Source organism: Crinia signifera, chromosome 7, assembly GCF_055691185.1.
Source record: "Crinia signifera chromosome 7, ASM5569118v1, whole genome shotgun sequence".
Classification (NCBI taxonomy): domain Eukaryota; kingdom Metazoa; phylum Chordata; class Amphibia; order Anura; family Myobatrachidae; genus Crinia; species Crinia signifera.
In genome coordinates, this window is record NC_139223.1 from 36,648,769 (window position 1) to 36,672,433 (window position 23,665).

At 45.0% G+C, this 23,665-nt stretch overlaps 1 protein-coding gene across 2 annotated transcripts in view; it reads right to left on the minus strand.

The window, feature by feature from the left end:
* Positions 1-3,303: 3,303 nt before the first annotated feature.
* The window catches only part of LOC146020053 (uncharacterized), a 39,192-nt gene continuing 18,830 nt past the window's right edge, over positions 3,304-23,665 (minus strand). For both annotated transcript variants that reach the window (XM_083152824.1, XM_083152823.1), the window contains exons 2-5: positions 14,651-14,721; positions 12,915-13,304; positions 9,370-9,410; positions 3,304-4,857 (exon numbers count right to left, since the gene is read on the minus strand). In XM_083152824.1, the coding sequence (XP_083008950.1) occupies positions 4,781-4,857; positions 9,370-9,410; positions 12,915-13,304; positions 14,651-14,721 (579 nt within the window). In that variant the 3' untranslated portion in view covers positions 3,304-4,780. The remainder of the gene's footprint in view (positions 4,858-9,369; positions 9,411-12,914; positions 13,305-14,650; positions 14,722-23,665) is intronic.

The window sequence follows — 23,665 nt, forward strand, 5'->3', positions numbered from 1 at the left end:
CTATTAACATCCCTGCGCTATGCCGCCTGCCCCGCATCGCCACACTTTAAACACCCGCATCACGGGTGTCATAGATCAGGGGAAGCGCTATCCCCTGTCATAACGCACGGGGATAGCGCATATTCCCCTGATCGTTACTTGATAAATCTACCCCTGAGTGCCAAGTGAAATTGTAAATAATAGGTGTGACGATTGCCAAGCAAACCTTTTTATTCATCATAATGACCTGTAATGTTTACCTTTTTATATAGAAAATATAAACTATTTTATGTGATAAACCTTTTTTTATTTGAATTTATATAACAAATGTGAGCGACGCTGGCGTTTTTAGGGGATAATTTGCACATCTCACAGATGTTTGCGCTCAAAGGGTTAAGGAAGAAATTTAAACTAAAATTATTTTACCAATTTGAAATGATAAAAAAAACGTATGCGTTTTATGTGATTGTACGTACTGGCTAAAGCATGGTCGGTTACTATTACAAAGTTTAATTATGTTGGAGAAATGGGATGTTTAACATTTTTTTTTTTCTCCATAATTTTAGATTAAATTTACAGTTTTATGGGAATAAGTAATTAAGAACCCAGGAGTCTGCTGGATCCTTTTAAGCAGCCAAAGGAAATGAGTTCTCATTCGCTACAAATGACTCCCAATCAACAGGCGTCGGCAGTCAGTTTGGTTACCGACACTGGATAAATGAATAATTGTTTATTGTACCTTGGCGATTAATCCAAATGTAAAGTAAATCCAAATCCAAAAATGTACTGGTATGTTAATTGGTTCCCAGTAAACAAACTCTAGAATGAATGAGTTTGCGAGTGCATGTGGTAGGGAATATAGGGGGTACGGTCAATAGGTCTACAAGCAGAAGATCGGCAAAGCATTAGGTCGACATGCAGATAGGTCAACATGACTAGGTCGACAGGGTCATTATGTCAACATGGGGAAGGTTGACAGTCAAAAGGTCAACATTGGTTTTTCACATTTTTTTTGAGCTGACGTGCTGACAGGCGGTATTTCATACCCTACCATCCACTTGGGTGTGGTGGGAGAATAAAATAGTGCCATGCCCTAACTATGATGAGCGTAGGCGGTGCTACATTTAATTTCAAAAAACATGTTGACCTTTTGTTTGTCAACCTAATGTCCCTGCCGACCTTCCTGCATGTAGAACTAATGCTTGTCGACCATCATGTTGTCTACTAAATGATCCATACCGGACTACAGATTGTAAGCTCCACTGGGGCAGGGACTGATGCAATTGTTTAAATATTCTCTGAATCTAAATTCCCAAAATCTAAATTGCAGCGTAAAAATAATGCAGCCAGTATTGACCCTGCACAGAAACAAAATAACCCGTGCAAATCTAACTCTCTCTGCTCATGTTACATCTGCCCCATCTGCAGTGCAGCATGGTTTTGCCCATTTTCCAAACCAATTTGTACTGAGCTCAGATCTGAATAAAGGCCATAGTGCACATTTTCCAGGTCTCCTTACAGAATCACAGGTGACGTAATTAGCGCCACCTGTGATCCTTTAAAATGTGTCAGTGAGTAATGAGTGCACCTGCCAGGTGACCTGGAAAACCTGCACTGTGTGGAGGGTGAGGACCACTGCGATAAGACATTGTGCACACTGGTGTAGAAATTCTGCATTTTAATCAGTCACAGGCGGCCAAGTTACAGGCAGAAGCAAAGCTGGTGCTTTTGCGAAACTTGCTTGGTCTACACTTATTAGTAGTGCAACCCCAAGACACCCCCCTCCCACACAGATACAGGGGTGTAATTAGAAGTTTGTGAGCCCCATAGCAAAGGGTTTTTTTGTTTGTTTTTTAGAGCCCCCCCCCCTTCCTACACCACATTCATACACACATACACCACCTTTCTCGTATAAACACACACCACCACTCATTCACACACACACACACACATAAATCACCTTTAACTTACATACATACACCAACTCTATACATATATATAGTTGCTCTGACATACATATACACACCACCTTTCTCATACATTACATACATACACTGCTAATATCCTTTATAAATAGATCTATACATACACTGCCACTATCCTTACATATATCTAGAAATACACTGCCTCACATACATTTCTACACTACCTCTTTTATATACATCCATCTATCCCCCCCCCCCCCCCCCCCCCCACCCCCCCACACACACACACACCTTACCACCACCACCTCTGGCCAGGCAGCTACTACACCTGGCTGGCACCAGTTGGCAGTAAAGAGCAGGGGCAGCGGTAAGGTGCCATCAAATCACTACCCCAGCTACCATATTGTTGCCGCCAGCTCTCTGCCCCATGATGCTTCTCCCTGGGCTTGCACTGCTGCTTTTGGCAAGGGGAATGCTGCTGCTGTTGGCTCTCTGCCCCATGATGCTGCTCCCCAGTCTAGCGCTGCTGCCTTCTTCCAGCAAGGGGACTACTGCTGCTGCTTCCGGCAAGGGGACTGCTGAAGCGCCAGCTCTGTATTGTTGCTGGTCGGCTTGGTGGTTCTACAGCTAGGGGGTTGAGCGGCTGCTTCCTCTGCTTTATAGCACGCATGCCTCCCCCGATACAGGCAGGGCCGAGAGTGTTTACAGAATTTTGTTTATTTTGAAAGGCGCAGTGTGGTTGGCTCCAAAAGTGCTGCACCCCATAGCAAGCGCACCCTCTATAGTTACGCCACTGCACAAACACACTCCTTGGTTTCTTAAGCCGGCCATACACTAGTGCGATTTGGCCTCTTTCCAAATGATTTTGATGGATTGGGCCAAGAAATCAGATGAAAAGTGGCCAAATCGCAGGTGTCAAATCTGATCCGATCCAATGCGTGTCCCATGTACATTGGACCGTATCCAGAGGTTGACCCTGCTGCCCCAAGGATAAATCTGAATCGGACATCAACAGCACATCGCGGATGCTCATTAGCACCTGCGCTCCATCACATCAGATTTCATTTGAACTCCCCCCCAGAAGACCACTCTCTCTGACTGGTGCCTGATGACAGCCCGACATTCGGTTCAAAGACATTAGAAATCCCAACTGTTTAAATGCCCAACAGTCGGGATCCCGCCTGATGGGCTATTCTCCCTCCTGGGGATCCACGACACCCGTAGAGGAAGAATGGAACCTGTGGCAAGTGCAGGGATTCTGATGTCACCATACTACTCCCCTCACTGAAAGGCCTTAATGGGGAACTTTCAAAGTATTTGTAGTCTTCTTAATACAGATCATGGTGCTGCCTTCCTCCGGTCAGTGTTATACTACAATAACTACTGATGTACACAGTACTGATTGTCATACAAACCACTTCTTTTCCAAATTTATTTTTGCTGCGCCAAAATTTCTCTCATCTATCAATTTAATACATACAGAAGAAAAAGCATAAATATAAGACGGTAAAATTATCTGTATATGTAACTCTGGGTAAGTGGCTAACATAGAAAAATATAATAAATAATCAATAAAAAGTCAAACAATATTTAAATATGCACATGCAGTGAAGCAAGGAAAACATTGGAATAGTCCCATGTGAAATTCATTTGTGCAGGTATGAGCTAGGCTACACTAGTGGTTCTGTCCTACACAATCACCCATGCAGGGGACACCCGACCTTGTGGCGGGGCCCCAAGGCTCAGGGGGGCTGTAAGCATGGCTGCGTAAGCCCCAACCATGGTTTATAAAATTGCTGCCTGCCCACTTGGGTTCCTGGAAGGAAACTTACACGGACCCCAATCCAGTAACTCCCCTCGGTCTGGTCACCTCACCGGCTACCAGTACTAATGCATTAAGTGACATCCCGAACCATACAACACACAATGCTGCGCCCTCCCATCGGCCTTGCCCTATTGCTTGGTGAATATTAATTATCAAGTTTTTGCTAATAACAAAAACACATTCCATGTTATAAAGATCTGGGTGTGTGGTTTGGGGGCACCAGAGATATCAGTGTACCGGGCCACAAGATTTTTGTTGCCGGCCCTGCACCCAAGGTCCATGAGACGTAAGCTGTGGCGGCATTTTCCAATGGCAAAATGAACAGTTTGGTGTTAATTGTTTCCATCTATTGTCTGCCAAGTCTACGGTAAATGGCAATTATGCAGATTATAAGTGATTAGAATTTAGGGTGGCACCTGTACGGTAACAAATTTAAAGAGACCAGGTGGTTCTATGAATTAACACTACAACTTTTAGTCCTGAATATTGAGATAAAACTTAATGTTTTTTTTATATTGTAAGTTTTTGTTATATTAATGTTAATCTTACACTATTCTATATATTTTATATCAACTACACCACATCATTCGCCAACTTATCGTGTCAGCTGTACATCATGGCCAATGTCTCTATATCTATACCGGCGCATCTGTCTATCGGTTGGAGGTTCTGTCCGAGTTTCCACATTCTAAATAATTTTTATTTATTTTTTTATTCTGAAGTGTTCATTTTTAGTTTTTCTCCCTTACAAAGCACTGCCGGTTATGGAGGCAGCCATTTTGTGGCCTCAACTAGTATTCTCCATAACAGAGCCAATCTATTCACAGTGTCAGGTGGTTGTATATAATTGTATAGGATTACGTCTTTACGTTATTCATTATTAGTGTTTTGATGATTTCCCTCATTTGGTTTGGCCACTTACAAAATGGCTGCTGCCTTTACCTACAGAGAACGGGTGTGCTTTAAATCAACGACTTCTAACATAACAAAACCTGGAAGCCACATGGGATGAGAAAATAACAAAAATCTGTGTACTCATTAAATCCTTTCTTCAGATGATTCCATACTGAGAGAGTTCATGCAGCTCCAAATGGCTGAAAGCTTCCCAAGGGCATATGACTGTTATATCTGAAAGATAATGAGATGTTATGTTATAGATGGCAGTAACAGTTCAGCCCACTAGGTGGCAGCATTATCTCTTGGTACGCAAAATAGTTTTACAGTATGCACTGTACATTTTGCAGGGATTATACATGTTAATCTATTCAGTTGTGGGGAAGTTAAGAATATTGTACAAGTTTATTTAATTCATTCTTATCCTAATGAAGCTCATTGATCACTTCAGTACTTCCAAATAAGTTTTCAACATGATTGGATCTTGTTAATGAGTCGTTGTAGGCTGATGGTTACTTGGCATGTACTCTATAACACGTTTGGATGCTACCTGTGTTAACATGTTGTTGGCTTTTGCAAAACCAGTTTGGACAGTAATTGCTGCATTGATGGAGGCCGGTATTTTGCAGAACAATCTGTAACCACATATACAGTAGGAGCCTGTTATCTAGCTGCCGTTTCAAAACACCTTTTTAATCGTAGTGATTAAATCTAATGACCCAACGGTAATGATACCCAATATCCTGGGCCAGTCTCTACGGCTACCAGCGAGCCAACCAGAGGTTTTGCACATTGGCTGTATTTCATTTTTCACGTGTACTTCAATGCTTTCATTCATTTTAGTAGAACTGTTCTAAATGGACTTCTGCGAGTAAAACACGTTTGTTAGTGCAAAAGGTGTCCGATAAAGTTTTTCCTAATGACCACCTTTTCCATAATACATTTTATGTTGAAGCATCAATACATAGGGGGTTATTCTAGTTCACTCGCAAAGGCACAATCACTCTCTAATGGACAAAACCACGTGCACTGCAGGTGGGGCTGATGTAACATGTGCGGAGAGGTAGATTTGGCTTTTTTATTGTTTCTGTGCAGGGTAAATACTGGCTGCTTTATTTTTACACTACAATATAGATATCAGTTTGAGGTACACCCCCACCCAAATCTAACTCTGCACATGTTACATCAGCCCCACCTGCAGTGCATATGGTTTTGTCCATTAGAGAGTGATTGTGCCTTTGCGACTGAACTAGAATAACCCCCATAGTGAAGATTGTGTGTATCCGGGTGGCTCAAAGACAATGGGGTCTATGTATGAAGCAGTAATAAGGGAGGAGAAGTGATACAATGCCTGGTACTTTATCACCGGCCAATCAGCTCCTGACTGTGCCTTTTTAAACCCATCCTATAAGTTAACAGTCAGGAGCTGATTGGCCGGTGAAAAAGTACCCAGGCACTTTATCACTTCTCCTCCCTTCCACTGCTTCATACATCTAACCCAATAGGCCTTATTCAGACCTGATCACACAGCTGCTAATTTTTGGAGACCAGTGATCAGGTATACGCCGCCCCACCAGAGGGAAATCCTGCACCATGCAAGCCTGCAAATTGATTAATATGGCCTGACACTCCCAGAAAATGGCTGGTTCCAACCCACAAACGCCGGCTTCCTTGCAAATGGGCAGCGATGAAAAAAAAGGGGCAGGACTATGGGCCATTCGCATGCTCAGTCTATCGATAGTCACTGAGCCTTCTAATTCGCAGCCGTGTGGTCAGGTCTGAATTAGTCCCATGTCTAGGTAGACAGAGGTAGATTTACTAAGCTCGGTGAAGTGATAAAGTGTCTGGTTTTTATCACCGGCCAATCAGCTCCTACCTGCCATTTTTCAAACCAAGCCTGTAACTTCACAGTTAGGAGCTGATTGTCCGGTGATAAAAACCAGACACATCGGGTGAGATTTAATAGGATGAGAGATTCAGAAAGTGAGAGATCTGGTAAGAAATCTCCAGTTTTTTTAAAGCGGCAATCATTTAAGGCCCCCATACACTAGGGCGACTTGTCCTTAGGACATGTCGCCCCCGACTTCCCCCTGAGCTTCCCCTGCTGCTCCCCGGGGGAGCTTGATTAGATTGGCACTTGATGTGCCATTTTTTACATGTGATAAATCGTCTCGATTTATCACATGTAAAAAACCCGGGGAGCGGGGGGGGGGGGGGGTGGGCTACCGAGCAGGGCTGCTGGTAGGAGCAGGGGGGCTGGGGACGCTGCGGGGGACACAGGCGGCATAGAGCCGGGCAGGGGGAGCCGGCCGGGAGCTGTCAGTAATGAATAAAAAAAAAAAGCCCATACAATGAATGGGCAGCCTGTGATTGGCTGCTGAGCGCTCTCTCAGCCAATTGCTGACTGGCTGAGAGAGCGCTCAGCCAATCACAGGCCGCCCATTCATTGTATGGGCTTTTTATTTTTAATCATTACTGACAGCTCCCGGCCGGCTCCCCCTGCCCGGCTCTATGCCGCCTGTGTCCCCCGCAGCGTCCCCAGCCCCCCCTGCTCCCTCCACCGCCGCGCCGCCCCACTAGGTCCCAAGCCGGGTGGTCGGACGTGCAGCAGGTCCGACCACCCGACGCAGATCCGATGCGCACGGGACCGTGCATCGGATCTGAGGGGACATCAAAACTAGCCGATTTTGGTCCGATTTCGGCCAGATCCGACTGATCTGGCCGAAATCGGACCAAAATCGGCTAGTGTATGGGGGCCTTTACACTGCAAAACCACACTGGTTTTGGAGTGTAAATGATTGCCGCTTTAAAAAAAACTGGAGATTTCTTACCAAATCTCTCACTTTCTGAATCTCTAATCCTATTAAATCTCACCCTTTATCACTTCACCGAGGTTAATAAATCTGCCCCACGGTTACTGGATCGACACGATATCGCAATAGGTCAATGTAAGTCACAATTTCCAAGGAGATTTTTCATGCTTGTCCATTCACATGGCCTCCAATTGGAAAGGTACACAAAAAAGGAAGAATAGCGAAGTGCTACACCAAATGGGGGTCCGCCTGCTCAGGTATCGATATTGACACCTAAAAACCCTGGAAAACATGTCGACCTTTTCATATGTCCATTTTTTTCCATGTTGGCTCTTTGCTTGTGTTGATTTTTTGTCACTGTCCACCTAATGCGTGTCAAGCTTACATTGTCTGTGAGCTAATCCACACTGGACAATATCCCAATCTCCATGACATATGATGGTGAAGTATCATGGAGATGCCATGGCAGTGTGTATTTTTATAACAGAGGGGCTATGCAGTGGCAACATGACACAGTGCCACCTATGGGTCCCTCCAGAATAGCTTCCTAGAAACACTTGGCCTGCATCTGTTGCTATACTCCTGAAGAGTCTGGTTATGTGTCAGAGGGAAAGAGGTGCTGCAATCAAATCCTAAACTATGAATGTCCACTAAATTGTTCTATCACCAGCATCTAAAAAGGAATAAATCTTTCTGTTTTAATTTTGCCAGTTGCTGCAATAACAGCCACGTATCCGCATATAAAGATCCCCATCCACTAGTGCAATATGGCTGTTTTTTATGCGATTCTGACGCATTGCTGCGGCAGATTGCATAAAAATGTTACCATGCGCATCGCAGTCACAAAACTCACTGGCTGCCACGAATATTTGTCACAGCCAGTTAGCCCTGCTAGGATCGCGTGAGATACATTGTATGCAAAAGAACCGCATACAATGTATCCTATGCGATGTTGTCCCCAGGGAGCCACCCCAGTCAGATTGCGAGGTGTGATACCTCGCACTAGTGGATGGGGGCCTTAACTTGTACAATACTCTGCATGAAACAAAGCAAATGTATATCACCCATGTTGCGTCCATTTAAATAGCAGGCACTTATAATGTCAGCATTATCCCCCCCTCCCCCCAATTCAACCTGCATTGTTCTACTGTTATGTCAATATTGGGAATCCTATCCATTCAGCAGTGGAGTATGCAGTATTTTTTTTAAACCAATTTGGTGTACAAGTGAATTGGGCTGTAATTCTAGGGGCCATATATGGCCTTTTTTGTCTGTCATTTGCAGAACTGTCCCCAAATTATATTAAAATACATATAAAATCGGCAGTTTTTCCGCGTCCTCTGCCCTTGCAATTCTCCTTCATTGCTAAAATGTTTAGCAGACCTCCTCCACAGGAATCTGACGGTCATACAGTAGCTACATAAATGAGAGAGCCCCAAATATCTGCATTTTGTACTTTTTTCCCTGTGTGTCTCCTTGAGTTTTTCCCTGTGTGTGATGGTGTGTAAATTCTATATGATTTTATAGCAGCTGCAGCTCAAATTCATTTTGTAATGCTACAGCATAGTGCAGGGTTAATGTACATTTAATTTTATTAGTTAACTAAACCAGGATTATTTTCTTCTTGTCATCAAGTCCCCATGTCCCTAATCCTTTACTTTCCTGTCAATAACCAGATACGTAGAAGGATAAGGAGCTTATTTTTTAGCAAAAATCCTCTTAAGCTGTGTGCATTTTGTCAGCAAGGAATAAAACCATTACCATCGCAGAATCCTGGATATTGTCTCCAAGTAGCTGAGGGTTTTTATGAATATTTTTGTTACTTAAGCCCTTACAATAAAGTAACAAAAATATACCAATAACAAGATGGTAATAAAGTAACAAAAACGTACCTATAAGATGGCATCACATAAAATAAAACTGTACTACGCACCTGTACCTAGTCCCTCCATGCCTGGAATGTCATCTCCAAATCTAGTTAATAAAATACAAATTATTATTATTACATACTGTATATACTTGTTTTTTTCTCATGGCAGGTAACAAAGCGTCATAGGCATCTATCCACGAAGCAGTGACAAGAGTGGAGAAGTGATCCAGGCAACCAATCAGCTTTGAGGTAATATTTATCATGTTCCTTCTATACAGTTATACATGGCAGCTGATTGGTTGGTCACTTCCCCACTTTTTTTTACTGCTTCCTGAATAGACTTCATAGAAACTTTCAGATCTCTCTCGGAGTTCCACCTGGAGATAAAACTTTGGCAAGACTTATAACGTACAGTAGACATCAGCCATGTGCTAAGTTAACATGTAGCGGGTCTGTGAGAGGAAGCAATGGTTATGTCTCTCGCTAAGCTTCTGGATGTCTTCTATAACGGTGAAATGCGTTGGTGTACTAGCTCTGACTTTAGGAAAAATTTATTTAAGGACTCATCAAGAATAAAGACAAACTAAAAATGACACGACGTACATTGGGTGACACCTTCACGCCTGTATACCGGCAGTTTATCCTGGAGATGAACCTGGCTGGATGGTAAATAGCTGGATTTGTAATCTCACAACACTAGGCCCATCGATTATGTATCCGCCCTGTCTGCAAAGTTTGTGTGTTGCCCACATGTATGCTGAGGTTTCAACTCGGTTCTCTGGGTTCCTTCCAATTGCCAAATACTTTTCTCAAAGGTTGATTAATGGCTGACTGACATGGATCTTAAGGTGTGTGTGGGGGGATGTACAGTATACTGCATGTTCCAACAGGGAAGTGGCTAATGTGAAGGATATCATGTTCTCTATACCAGCGGTTCTCAAACTGTGGGTCCCGACCTTCTCAGGATGGGGTCGCGACTCCTTGTTGCTGACCATCAGGCTGATGACTTTTATAATATCAGTCAGAGATTCAAAGGGTCTGAGAAATCTGTTGAATTGTCTGTTATGTTAGACTCCTTCCAGTGGTATAGCGGCAAATTTGGGGCCCCTTCCCCCCGCTGCAAAATGTTGGCACCTCCCCCTCTCCCCCCTGTCTTACCTGTCCGCGTTCGTGGTCGGGAGTCGGGACCACAGATCTACTTTGCACTCCTAGCCTCCTCCGGGCTCCGAGTCCTTATGACAAAATGTCCCTCAAAAAATGTCCGCCCCCTTACAGCAGACGGTTTTGAAGGATGCTAGAGGAGGCCGCTGCTGCCCCCTCTAGCATCCTAAATACGTCTGCTGTAAGGGGGGGGGGGGGGCATTTTTTGATGGACATTTTGTCATAAGGAGCTAGGAGGAGGCTAGGAGCACCGGGACGCAGACAAAGTAGGTCCCAGCTCCCGGCCATGAACGCGGCATAGCTCCCGGAGACCCCAGTGCCCACATTACTCAAAACCTTCTAGCCACCGTAGGGTTTGCTGCACGGTGGCTATGCCACTGACTCCTCCCATCATGTTGTGCCTCCACAATGCTGCCATGTATGTGCTGTCTGCTGACACCACATGCGATGTGATGACCTTCTGCAGTAACTTGCTGGGGCCCAGTTATTATTTTATTGTCTGATGGGGTCCTAGAACAAAATAGTTTGAGGACCCCTGCTCTATGCAATGCTGAATAATATGGTGCTACAATAGAAATAACATAATTAAATACAAGACAATTTGTTAATTAATTAAGTTTGTTGGGGTCATTCGCACAAGACCGCAGTTGATACTTTTTCCAAGACACATCCCTCATCACGTCCGGGACCAGAAAGGACTGCCTCAGGACTATTACAGGTTGGAAAGTGACAAATAAGAAAAGTTGGAAAGTTGAACTAGTCAAGGGGGGGATCACCTTCAAGCAGGGCTTAAAATTGTACTGGAGAAGTTCCTCGGTACTTGTGTATTATCACCGAGCCCGAAGCGTGGCGAGCACACGCGTATACCTGTGAAGTAATGCGCGTGCGCTCGCCACGCTTCGGGCTCGGTGGCTCGCTGCGCTAGCCACACTTTATAAAATCAACTCCACGCCGACGTGGATAGTGGGGGAATGAAAAGGTTGGAGGACGTTTACCGCCGCCCCTCGCGGGCTCGATGCGCTCGCCACGCTTTGGGTTGGCGTTGATAGTGGGGGGCCGTTAACAATGTGGGGGCATTTTACATATTTATTACCCATCAGGGTGGGTATACAATTAAAAATCGAGTCTGGGGGTGCCATTTAACATGGGAGTCAATGGCAAATCACGTTGCATCGCATGCCATTGTAATGGCATGCGATGTGACCCAATTTTAAAATTGTATACTCAGCCCGGAAAAAGGCTGAAATCGGGTCCATCGCATGCCATCGCATACCTTAATTAGTGGTATGCGATGCGATGGGCGCTGTACGCGTCCTCTGACCTTTTCATACCCCCACTATCCACGTCGGTGTGGAGCCGATTTTATAAAGTGTGGCGAGCGCAGCGAGCCACCGAGCCCGAAGCATGGCGAGCGCACGCGCATTACTTCACAGGTATACGCGTCCCCTCGCCACACTTCGGGTTCGCATTCATAGTGGGGTGGCGTTAACAATGGGGGGCATTTCACATACTCATGACCCATGAGGGTGGGTATACAATTAAAAATCGGGTCTGGGGGGGCATTTAACTAAAAATCGGGTGAAATCGCGTCTCATCCCATCGCATGCGATGCGATTTTTTTTATCGTACAATGCCCTGGAAATCGGGGGCGCCGTGATGATACACAAGTACCAGTTCCTCTGCCACCAAATTTACATCTCGCCATTACTCAGTTCCACCCCGTTCCCACCACTTGGCTGCACACTGCTATATACGGTACAGCTAACGGTGCATGGTTTCCTGTACACCAACGGTGAGGCAAAACTACCTTTAAAAGGCTATTTTCATTACATACAATTACCATATCCTAATTTGATTTGTCTTTTATTTGGAAGAAGTTTTAGTTGGAAGAAGCAATTCTAGGCTTAAAAGTAATTCAACAAATTACTCTTACTAAATAAAATATATAATATTTACCACCATTGCCACTCAGAATCCTGGAGTTACTTCTCTGACACCTCCTGCCTAATACCCAAAAAGTCAAAATACTTGTGAGGCACTACTATCATGGGCTGTGGTCCTACTGACAATCCATCTCAAGCGAACATTTGTCTACAAAACCGTTAACGGGCTATTTCCAGTTTAGACTGATGTAATCTCTCAATGTAACTTTTAACAATACAGCTTTATATAAACCTAGTAAAAGCAAATTGCCAGCTAGCTGTTCCTCAGGTGTATATGAAGAAGTAGCACCTCACCTGTCTACTCCTAGTATCCACTGATCTTTCAACGTTATATTATCTAGAATATCAGTAAAATATTTAAAATTGGTGGAGATATTAAGACATTGTGAAGTGGTGCCGCTACCCAGTTGAAGTTGGGGAACAAACAAACTTGACTTGCTCTTGGTTTTTGTTCATATGTCTCTTATGGAAAATATAAATCTAATCCCCACCCCATGTGCTTACCCTAGAACGCCCCTCTTCGGAGGTTTGCTCTTAAACTGTCTGGTTGCCCGCTGTTTAAATTTTGGAGCTTTCCTGGGTGTTGGGCCTGCTTTTACTGCAATGATTGGACTTGGTTCTTTGTTGACCAGCATCGCTGTTAACTCATTTGTGTCCTTTGTTTTATTCTCTTTTGGTGCGGGTTCTATATCTAGTGACTCAGGCTCTTTATCCGCATTCTTCCCGTTCGCCTTTCCCTTTTCTGCATTATTCACATCCTGGGCATTGTTTTGTGCCACGGACTCTCTTCTTTTCTCCCGAACCACCTGTCCATCAGTGTCTGTCACTGTTATGGTAGTCTGGACATTTAATTCAACCGTTTCTGTCTTCTCAGAAGATGTGGCTTTTTTAATCCTGTAAAGGAAAAAAAAAACTCTATAAACATTCTGGTCTGCACAACAGGGCCAGATATAGGGGTCAGGCTGCCGCTAGGCACAATATTTTTGAAAACCCCTGGACCCAGAGAAAGGGAGGACACTGAGGCAACACTGAGGCTCAGCTTAGTGACCTCCCAGCGCAATTTCCGCTGCTGGCACTGGGTCCATGGTGCTGCTGGTGGTTGGTACATGGCGTGGTTCTGTCGACCTAACCCATGTCGACCTAGACACCTGTTGACCTTCACCCATGTCAACCTAGAACCCTGTCGACCTTGCAGCCTGTCGACCCAAGGGTGTTGACCTAATGACTGTTGACCTAAGTGTGGTCGATAAAACGATCCACACCCGCTGTCATCCCCACCGGCAGGGGGTAGAGAAGAGACTCGGGAGTGATGGAGGGAGAAAGAGATGGGACTTGGCGGCGGGGACAGGGGGAAGCCATAATAGACATGCCTGGCAGTGTCTCTAGGAGCTCCTCTTACTTCAGCCAGCACACTTTCCTCCCCCTTGGTGCCAGTTAATAAACTGCCTGACACCCCTAATATGTGCCGCCTCTATGTCCGTGCTTCATGGTCCTAGTGGCGAGTCCGACCCTGCTGCCAAAGGCACTCAATAAAATAAATTATTGATAGAGCCAGGGACCATGAACATCAGACAGATGGAGAACGCCTACATGGTTCATACTGACCCTAAATGTACTTTAAATATGTCTCAATAGACATCAAAAGCCCCATTCTAAAGCCCTTTAGCTATGAAATGTTTTGGCGGGACATAATAAATTGAAATCTATCTATCATTGGGGCAGATGTATTAAGCCTTAACAAGAGATAAATGCAAGGGTGATAAGGAGAGATAAACGTCCAGCCAATCAGCTCCTTACTGACTTTTGTCAAACACAGCCTGTAACATGGCAGTTTTAAGGTGATTGGCTGGACGTTTATCTCTTTATCACCCTTGCATTTATCTCTTGTTAAGGCTTAATACATCTGCCCCAATGTCCCAAATAAATGTGCAATGGGCACAACTCTTCTGCTTATCATAGTAAATGATTATTAGTCCACCATTATAATCTCCAACATTTTTTTTCTTTTTAAATAAAGCATTTAGGCCTGGAACCCATCCGTTAGGCTACCAGATACCAGACTTTTGTATTACCCATTTGGCGGTGCATGGGCGGAGGAGATAGGCGACAGTGCAGATTACACAGTCCAGGTCAGTACAAATGTAAAACTGCACATTTATATAATGGCCTTCCAGAGAAATTGCGCTGAGAAATGACATAGTATGGAATGCAACTACACACAAGATTTGGTAGATACTTATCGATTTTTTCTTTTGAATGGGTCATGTTTCTTGCCTTTTTCTCCGCCTCCAGAATCATCATTTAGATTCATCTGAAAATGATAAATAAATAAAATCCAAGCCACAAACAAAGATAAAAAAAAGAAGCAGGTGCACTATTCAAACATTACAAATTGGAATGGTAATAGCTTTAGCAATAAGTAATGTGGCATAACTAGAAATTGACGACACACAGGCAGGAGACTGCCGATGCTGTGCATGCTGGGAGTCTTTGTGAGGTCAGGTGACAGGAAGAATGCCAAATGGGTACTTATGCAATATCTGGGCTCCCGTTTTTCTTATGAGACCGCGTCCCCTCGTGGGGCTCGCTGCGCTCGCCACGCTTCGGGCACGGTGGCTCGCTGCGCTCGCCACACTATATAAAATCAACTCCATGCGTAGTTGGATAGTAGGGGCTGAAAAAATGGGGTGCATTTAACATGGGAGCCCAGATAACACATAAGTACCGAAGAATGTATTGCAGCCCGCTCAGTACCCAGCAGAAGGAATCAGGAGGACTGAATTTGCAAGGGAAGGAGACAGAGGCCAGGGTTCTCTGCAAGCCCACCAGCACCACTTCACTTTGAGTCCTGACGAGACTCCGGCAGTCAGTCAGAGAGACAGAAAAAGATAGTGAGACTCAAGGTGAGAAACAAACTGCGATTTGACTGTAAGAAACTGAAAATGCCTCACTTGTGCCTGGGCTGGGGGCGGGTCAAGGAGAGGGATATGGCTGCGTCAAGGGGCGGGCCATTGTCCATGAATCTCTCAACACAAAGGTGATAACCTTACCAGTGCATAATAATTACTTTCATAGAGGTCATTTTGTTCAAATGGTTGACTTTTAACACTGACATCACCTGGACCCTTTGATGTTTTTTGATAGAATAAAAAATATTTGGACACACAACATGGTCTTATCCACTGTATGTGGGCAATCAGGTTACTATAATCTTGACACAAATGTTAAGCCTAAAACTGAGCATTTATCGGTAGACTATGTACGCGCCAAGCATTGCCAGATTAAGATCTAAATGGGCCTGGAGCTAAAAATTATCAGGTGCCTATTATTCGCAATAATTGGGGTTGTGGCCAGCACCTAATAATGTGGGAGGGCGTGACCAGTGTTCTGGTTGGGTGGTCTGCTCATGGGTGTGTCCCTTTTTGTGTTACTAATTATATCTGCCTAGAAAAGGCAGGGGGCTGGCATAGGAAAAATGCAAAGGGTTTAGTATAGGGTGGAAAATGGCAAAGAGGTTGGCATATGCAAGGGCCTGGCACAGAAAAGAGGGAAAATTGAAGCTGCAGATATACTTACCTTCCAGCGGTGGCTGCACACTTTAGGCTGCAGTGCCGACCATGTAACGGCAGCACTGAGAGCATTGGAGGATATATATGCACACTCCCTCCAGCCAAAGAGTGCAATGGCATAAAATATATACATAGCCAAGGTAGAGGTGCGGCACTCGGACTAACAAAACAGGTCGAATAAAGGAGATGACTACTCCATCTGACGATGTTTCAGTTTATTAACTGTTTTCAAGTCACTTATAAACACACATGTATACATACATACATACATACATACATACATACATACATACATACATACACAAACACACACATACACATGTGTACATACATACACACACACACACACACAATATCTTCCCCTGCACTCCGGTGTCCCAAATCTGGGTTACCTCCTTAGGGGTGAGTCCATTCTATACAGTCGCAAGAAAGTAGGCGGCACACTAAAGGCTCCAAGCCGATGTCCTAAGATACGTGAGACGGTTCTCCCGTGATAAAAAAAATACTGAAAGCCAAAACTTGGTAGACAACATTTCAGCACCTTTTATGTGGTCAGCTTCTGTAAGTTTACCACACCATGTGTCCCTTATACAAATCATGCAACACAAAAGTAACCCCCTTATACTGTACTTGCCTGTTACACATTATGCTACATGGAATGAGCCAACATTCACACCGACTGAGCTTAAATTCACACTATGGCACACGGATTGAGTCAAAATTCAAGTTATGCCACACAGATTAAGGCAAAATTCACATTTTGCCACATGGATTGAGCCAAAATACATATTATACCAAATGGATTGAGCAAAAATTCACAATATGCTTCATAAACGGGCATTGAGCACCAAAGGCGCACTTTAAAAATTTACACCATAATGCCCATTACATGTTAAGCCATACACCATAATGTCCATTACATATTATGCCAAACACCATAATGCCTATTAAAAATTATGCTACATAAGTGCTGCTTACCTACATGCTCATTGCCAGGGGTCCCATGCTCCTTGCCATGTGGGATTACATGCCAAGGGGAAATACATGCTCATGGTAACTGGGGGACAGCTGCCGCTGGGCAGAAATGACAACCATTGACAGCCAGGCAGAGAGCAGGGGGCTGCCCGGCTGTATTCAGAGCACTGCAGGTCCCAGCTATTTGAAATAATACCCCTTTCACACCAGAAAATGCAGGGAGTTACCCGGGAGTATGGTCCCAGGATCATGCAGGGAAGTTCCCGGACTGGCCCCTTTTACACCAGCCTAGTCCCTGCATTTTCTGGTGTGAGGGGGAGAGAACCCCCCCCTTTAACCAACCGGCTATATCTTCAGAGCCAACTGACCCATTTACATGAGTATCATATTGAAGAACTTTTGAGTGGACTTCGAATGATTTTGGTCCTGTGAAACTGGGCCATTTGGTTACAGAGAAATCTGCCCTCAAACAAAATGAACAGCCATGAAATTACATTTCAGAAATGAAAAAAATTGGTTTTCCCGCAATATCTCTGGAATTAATTAACCCATATGGCCTGGTATCAGATTGAAGGCCCAGTGATTTGGGTTCGACTGAGATCAACCACGAGCTTCTGTAATGCCCGCTGGGGAACTGGCAGCCGTTGGAACCAGGTCGAAATTAGCGGGTCCCATGTTATCCTATGGGGAAAACGTTCCAGCTTTGCCTGGCGGTATCTCCGGTTCCCGGGGGGCTAGCAATGTGGAGCCAGGCTCGTTGGAAAGCCCCGGCCCTCAGCTACTATTTGGAGAGTGAGCTTGGAGCTACAGCTCCATCAGGCCCATTGTTAATCCGGCCCTGGCACCAAGGTACTTTATTGATGCTGCCTGCAGTCAGCAGCAAAAAAATATAGTGCTATCGATGATTTGAGGAGGGCCCCAAACCGGTATCTTGCCTAGGGCCCCATGAGGACTAAATCTGCCACTGGTATCAGGGGAGAGTTTGCAAACAGCCAACCAGAACTTTAATCAGTTCTTCAATGGTAAAAAAGTCAACATCCATGTCCTCTATGTGCATCCGCCCCTGGTCATGCCTAAATAATGCTGAATACATGTGCATGTTTTCCTGGTCCACATGTGTTCATAATACAGTACATACAGCACTTGCCTGCTTTATTTACTCCTTCCTGGGAGGAGACCAGAGGAGAGATGCCCAGAGTTCGAACAAGTAGTGTCCTGTGTCCGTTCCTATAATTGCTTCCTTGCTAGTGTCCCATTTATAGAAGGCCAATATTGCAAAAGGGGACTTTGTTGAGGAGAGAATGCTTATCTCCAACCCAGGGAGCGCCTGTTGTTATGGAGCTCTACCTGGTGTGCTTGTATTGTGTTGTCCCGATGTTCAGTGGCGGATTCAGGGGGGGGGCACCCGGGCACGTGCCCCCCCTGTCATTTCATTTTGTAGCTGAGGACCAGGGCTTTCCAACGAGCCCAGCCCCGTGTCTCTAGCCCCCCGGGAACCAGAGATATCGCCTGGCAAATCTGTAACGTTTTTTCCCCATAGGATAATATGGGACCCATCAATTCCGACCCCCACCCGGTTCCGACGGCTGCCAGTTCCCCCCCCCCTGGCATCACAGAAGCTTGTGGTTGATCTCATTCAATTCCAAATCGCTGGGTCTTCAATATGATACCAGTATGGTCTATATCGGTCAATCGGTTCCAGAGATATTACGTGTAAACTAATTTTTTTTTATTTTTGAAATGTAATTTCATGGCTGTTCATGTTCTTTGAGGGCAGATTACTCTGGAACCAAATGTTCCAGTTTCACTGGACAAAAATCATTCAAAGCCCACTCAAAAGTTCTTCAATATAATACTTGTCTCATGTAAATGGGTCAGTTGGTTCCGAAGATATATAGCCGGTTAAATAAGATAACTGGTTAAAGGGGGGAGGGGTGGTTTTCTCTCCCCCTCACACAAGAAAATGCAGGGACTAGGCTGGTGTAAAAGGGGCCAACCTGGGAATGCATTTTCTGGAGTGAAAGGGGTATTATTTCAAATAGCTGGGACCTGCAGTGCTCTGAATACAGCCAGGCTCTGCCACTGTCAGTGGCTATCACTTCTGCCTGGCGGCTGTCCCCCATTTACCGCGAGCATGTATTCCCCTTGGAAATGAGCATGTAATCCCACATGGCAATGAGCATGGAACCTCTGGCAATGAGCATGGAACCCTTGGCAATGAGCATGTAGATAAGCAGCACTTATGTAGCATAATTTTTAATAGGCCTTATGGTGTTTGACATAATACATAATGGATATAATGGCGTGTAACTTAACGTGTAATGGACATTATGGTGTAAATGTTTAATGCGCGCCTCTGGTGGACAATGTTCCTGTTTATGAAACGTATTGTGAATTTTGGCTTAATCTGTGTGGCATTATAGGAATTCTGGCTCAATCCGTGTGGCATTATGTGAATTTTGACACAATCCATGTGGCATTATGTGAATTTTGGCTCAATCCGTGTGGCTTGATGTGAATTTTGACACAATCCATGTGGCATTATTTGAATTTTGGCTCAATCCGTGTGGCATTATGTGAATTTTGGCTCATTCCATTTGGCATCATGTGTAAGGGGCAAGTATAATGGGGTCTAGTATTTGGTTGCATAATGTGTAGAAGTTGTATATGGTGTTGTAGACTACCCTCAAGGACACGCCCCCTGTTGAGTGGACACACACCCTTTTCCTGAGCTCGCCTTCGGCATGCGCAAAACTACATCCTTCATTTTTGTCACCATGGTGGGCCTGCTCACTTTAAATGCCAGGGCCTATTTTTAATCCCATTCCCACCCTCTCTCTGCCACTCTCTTAGCATGTACACTGGCACCACTAACACCGCCCCCCCCACCCCCACCTAAACCCTCTTTTATCATGGTGCCCCCCCTGTCATTTTATCCTGGATCCGCCCCTGCCGATGTTTGCGGCTGCTGGGATAGTTCTAGAAGCTGGTCCGGTCACATGGAATATATACAGATTGGATGTCCAAATAGTGGGTGTCCTGGCTCTGTTCCACTGGCTGAATACTTCCTGCAGGCTGTCAGTGATAAGACAGATGTTAACAAACCTCCCAGCTCTCGATCTTTTTTGGGATGGTCCTGCGTACCACCCTTAGCCGGCAGTGTCCCGCGTTGAGGGGGGCAGTTGGGATTCCCCCCCGTCACATGCTGCTCTACCTAGCAGAGCAGCAGGAAATAGATGCTATGTGCATGCACACAGCGTCTATTCACGGGATGCAGAGGGACAGGGGCTGTGGCCAGCAGCTTACACAGTGCTGACCATGCCCCCACAGCTGCAAAAACAGGGTGTGGCTTTGCGTCCCTTTTCTTCTGAGCCATGCCACCTTTTTGGGCCCCGGACATGGTGGGCTGCTGGGGACCTAACAATGTTGGGAGGTATATGTTAACGCCAGCATGACACACGTGTGTATGTTGTCAGATGCACAGAGAGGAGCTGGGACGCACACATGGAGAAACATGAGGGCTTCCAGTGTAGTTTATTACTGTATTATTATTATTTCATTTAGTTTAGCATCCACCTACTCTCAATTCCATTCAGGGAGTGGTGATTGTGAGGGGGGGGGGGGCTTGTAACATCTACCTGCCAAAGTCATGACTGGGGGAGGCACACCTTGACTGGGGATATATCAATACTCTATTATAAGTACCACCATGTATAGAATATGCCTGCTACAGTCGGTGTATTTCACCTCATTGAGCCCTAAGCAAATACCATTTTGGGCCACCCACCCCCTTTTTTTTAAATAAATACACAATAGGATTATTTCTATGTTAGGTGGTGAGTATATAATAATAAAACACATTGACCTCAATGGGGGGAAAAAACACCTTTCTGACCGTTACACATTGGTCCCCACATGAAAAAAAATTAAATCTTTTTGTCCCCACAGGAAAAAAAAAAAAAACATATTATATATTATATCAACTGTTTTGATGAGCTACATATAATACCAGTAAAGGTGCCCATCGCATTACACTGCCAAGGGAACACATCATATTATATTGTCTGTGTATACCTACACACTATACCAGTAGTGACGCCACTTGCAGAACAGCTGCAAACATACATTTTATTTTATATCAACTTGGTTCCTAATAAAAAAATAATCATGGAAGGATACTCACCATGTTATATTTGTATCATAATATACCAACACATCACTGTATATCGCTAGAGATCCTAATAACAATAACAAGTAATTCATTGTGACAGCGTCTGGCTGGAGTAATGCGGGAAAGCCTGCAAAGACTGTGACAGCTATCTGTGCTCGTTTTGAGGGAGCCACAGACTGATCTCACAGGCATAGTAATGGAGCTCAGAGCCCGTATTACAGATATCAACACTGGTCTCAGCCTTGTTACTGGGCCTCTGTAATTTTATTTACCTAGAGGCCAGCCTTTGTGATAAATCATGGGACAGGACAGATTTTGTGGGGCCCAGCCAAGGGTATGCTGGGCCGTGGCGGGCACCTAGGTTGCCTTGTGGGAAATATGGGCTTGGTGAGCATTGATATAGAATTAATACGGTCACAGTGACTGAGGGGTGTAATAATGGGTTTTATAAGAGATTGGGGACCTGTTCGGCTGCTACAATAAGTTAGGGGGGCACATATAAAGCAGTCAACAATAAAGTGATTGAGTGTAATAATAATTATATGTATTTAATTATTTATTATTATTATTTATTTTATTATGTATTATAATAGTAATTTTATTCTTTCTATAACATCTAAAACCGTTATACCGTACCACACGTCACGCCGAAACGGCCTGAAGGGAGTTCACAATAGAATCTTCCGTGCCGCGAAAGCAGAGCTGGCCCTAGGCATAGGCATGCTAGGCAATTGCCTAGGGCGGCAGCCTATGCCTAGGGCCAGCAGCTCCCGGAGGCGAATCTAAAGGCCGGGGTGGTCCGGGGGTGTCAGTATAGGCGTGTGCACGGGGGTGCACAGACACCCCCTAATTACCGGCTCCCCTTAATAACCAGCCCCCTCCTACAAAGACTGCAGAAGCGCGGAGCACTGCACCGCAGTCTCTGTCTGCGGTGGCCACTCCAAAGATGGCCGCCGTCTTTAAGAAGACAGACACTAGAGGCTGGCTTAACCTCTAGTATCTGTCAGATGAGCGCAGCACGTCCAGCGATACCCGGCTGGAGCGCTGTTAGCAAGGACCTGCCCTGCTGTCACCTCGCCCATCAGCGGCACCATGGGGGAAGCGACACCTCCCTCCCCCCGCAGCGCCATGGAGGAACTGCAAGCCAATCTGTTCCTCCAAATCCTCCTGTGCTGGGCTCACATGTACCTTCTTCAAGCCAGAGCCTCTCAGGTTGCACAGCCTGTATTCCTCCAGCAGCAGGCCCCCCTTCTTCCTGTCCCTGGATCCACTGGCCACCCTGACACCCTGCAGCTCCTCCCACAGATTGGTGAGTGCCCAGGGATCACTGTACCCATGAACTCTTCTCTGTGTGTGACCCCCTTCTTTTGTATGTGTGACGTTCTGTACACTGCTTTTCCTTTGTGTGTGACCCCCATGTACACCCCCCCCTCATCCCTGCTGTTTGACCCCCCTGTACCCCATTCACCCTATTTATTTATTTATTATCTATTTACTGTTCCTTACATAGCGCAGCAGATTCCGTTGCACTTTACAATAGTAGACAGTGATAAAAAAAACTGGGTAACAACAGACAGACTTGGAGGTAGGAGGGCCCTGCTGCAAGCTTACAATCTATAGGGATATAGGAGGGAAACACAAGGACAGGCATCAGTAATAGCATAGCAGTCCCACCAAGTTACAAGTCCAGAAGGGAAGCTAAATAATACATAAGTGCCTCAGAGGGTTATGCGTGTAGAACTTAAATATGATAGGCTTGCCTGAAGAGGTGAGTTCTCAGGGAACACTTGAAAGTTTGGAGGCTAGTATAGATTCTTATTGTGCGTGGAAGGGCATTCCATAGGATGGGAGCAGCCCGATAAAAGTCCTGTAATAATGAATGGGAGCTAGCGATCCGTGCAGAAGAGAGACGCAGATCTTGTGTAGAGCGTAGTGGTCGAGATGGGAGATATTTTGTGATAAGTGCAGAGATATATGCTGGTGCAGTATGGTAATAGCTTTATATGCAAGTAGAAGTGTTTTATATTGAATACGGTAAGATACAGGCAACCAATGGCGGGACTGGCAGAGCGGATCAGCAGATGATGAGCGTCTTGAAAGAAAGATCAGCCTAGCAGCAGCATTTAAAATGGATTGCAGTGGTGAGAGTCTGTTCTTGGGATGACCAGTTAGGAGACTATTGCAATAATCAATGCGGGATATAATGAGTGCATGGATAAGAGATTTAGTAGTGTCTTGTGTGAGATACGGTCGTATTTTGGATATGTTTTTTAGATGCATGTAACCTGATTTGGAGACAGATTGAATGTGCAGAAGAAAGGACAGTTCAGAGTCGAGGATGACCCCTAAGCAACGAGCTTGTGGGGTAGGGTAGATTGTTGAGTTGTCAACAGCGATGGAGATATCAGGATGGTAACTGTTCTTAGTTGGTGGGAATATAAGTAATTCCGTTTTGGAAATATTGAGTTTGAGTTGGCGAGAAGACATCCAAGATGAGATGGCAGAGAGACATTCAGAGACTCGGCCCAAAACCAAGCCTG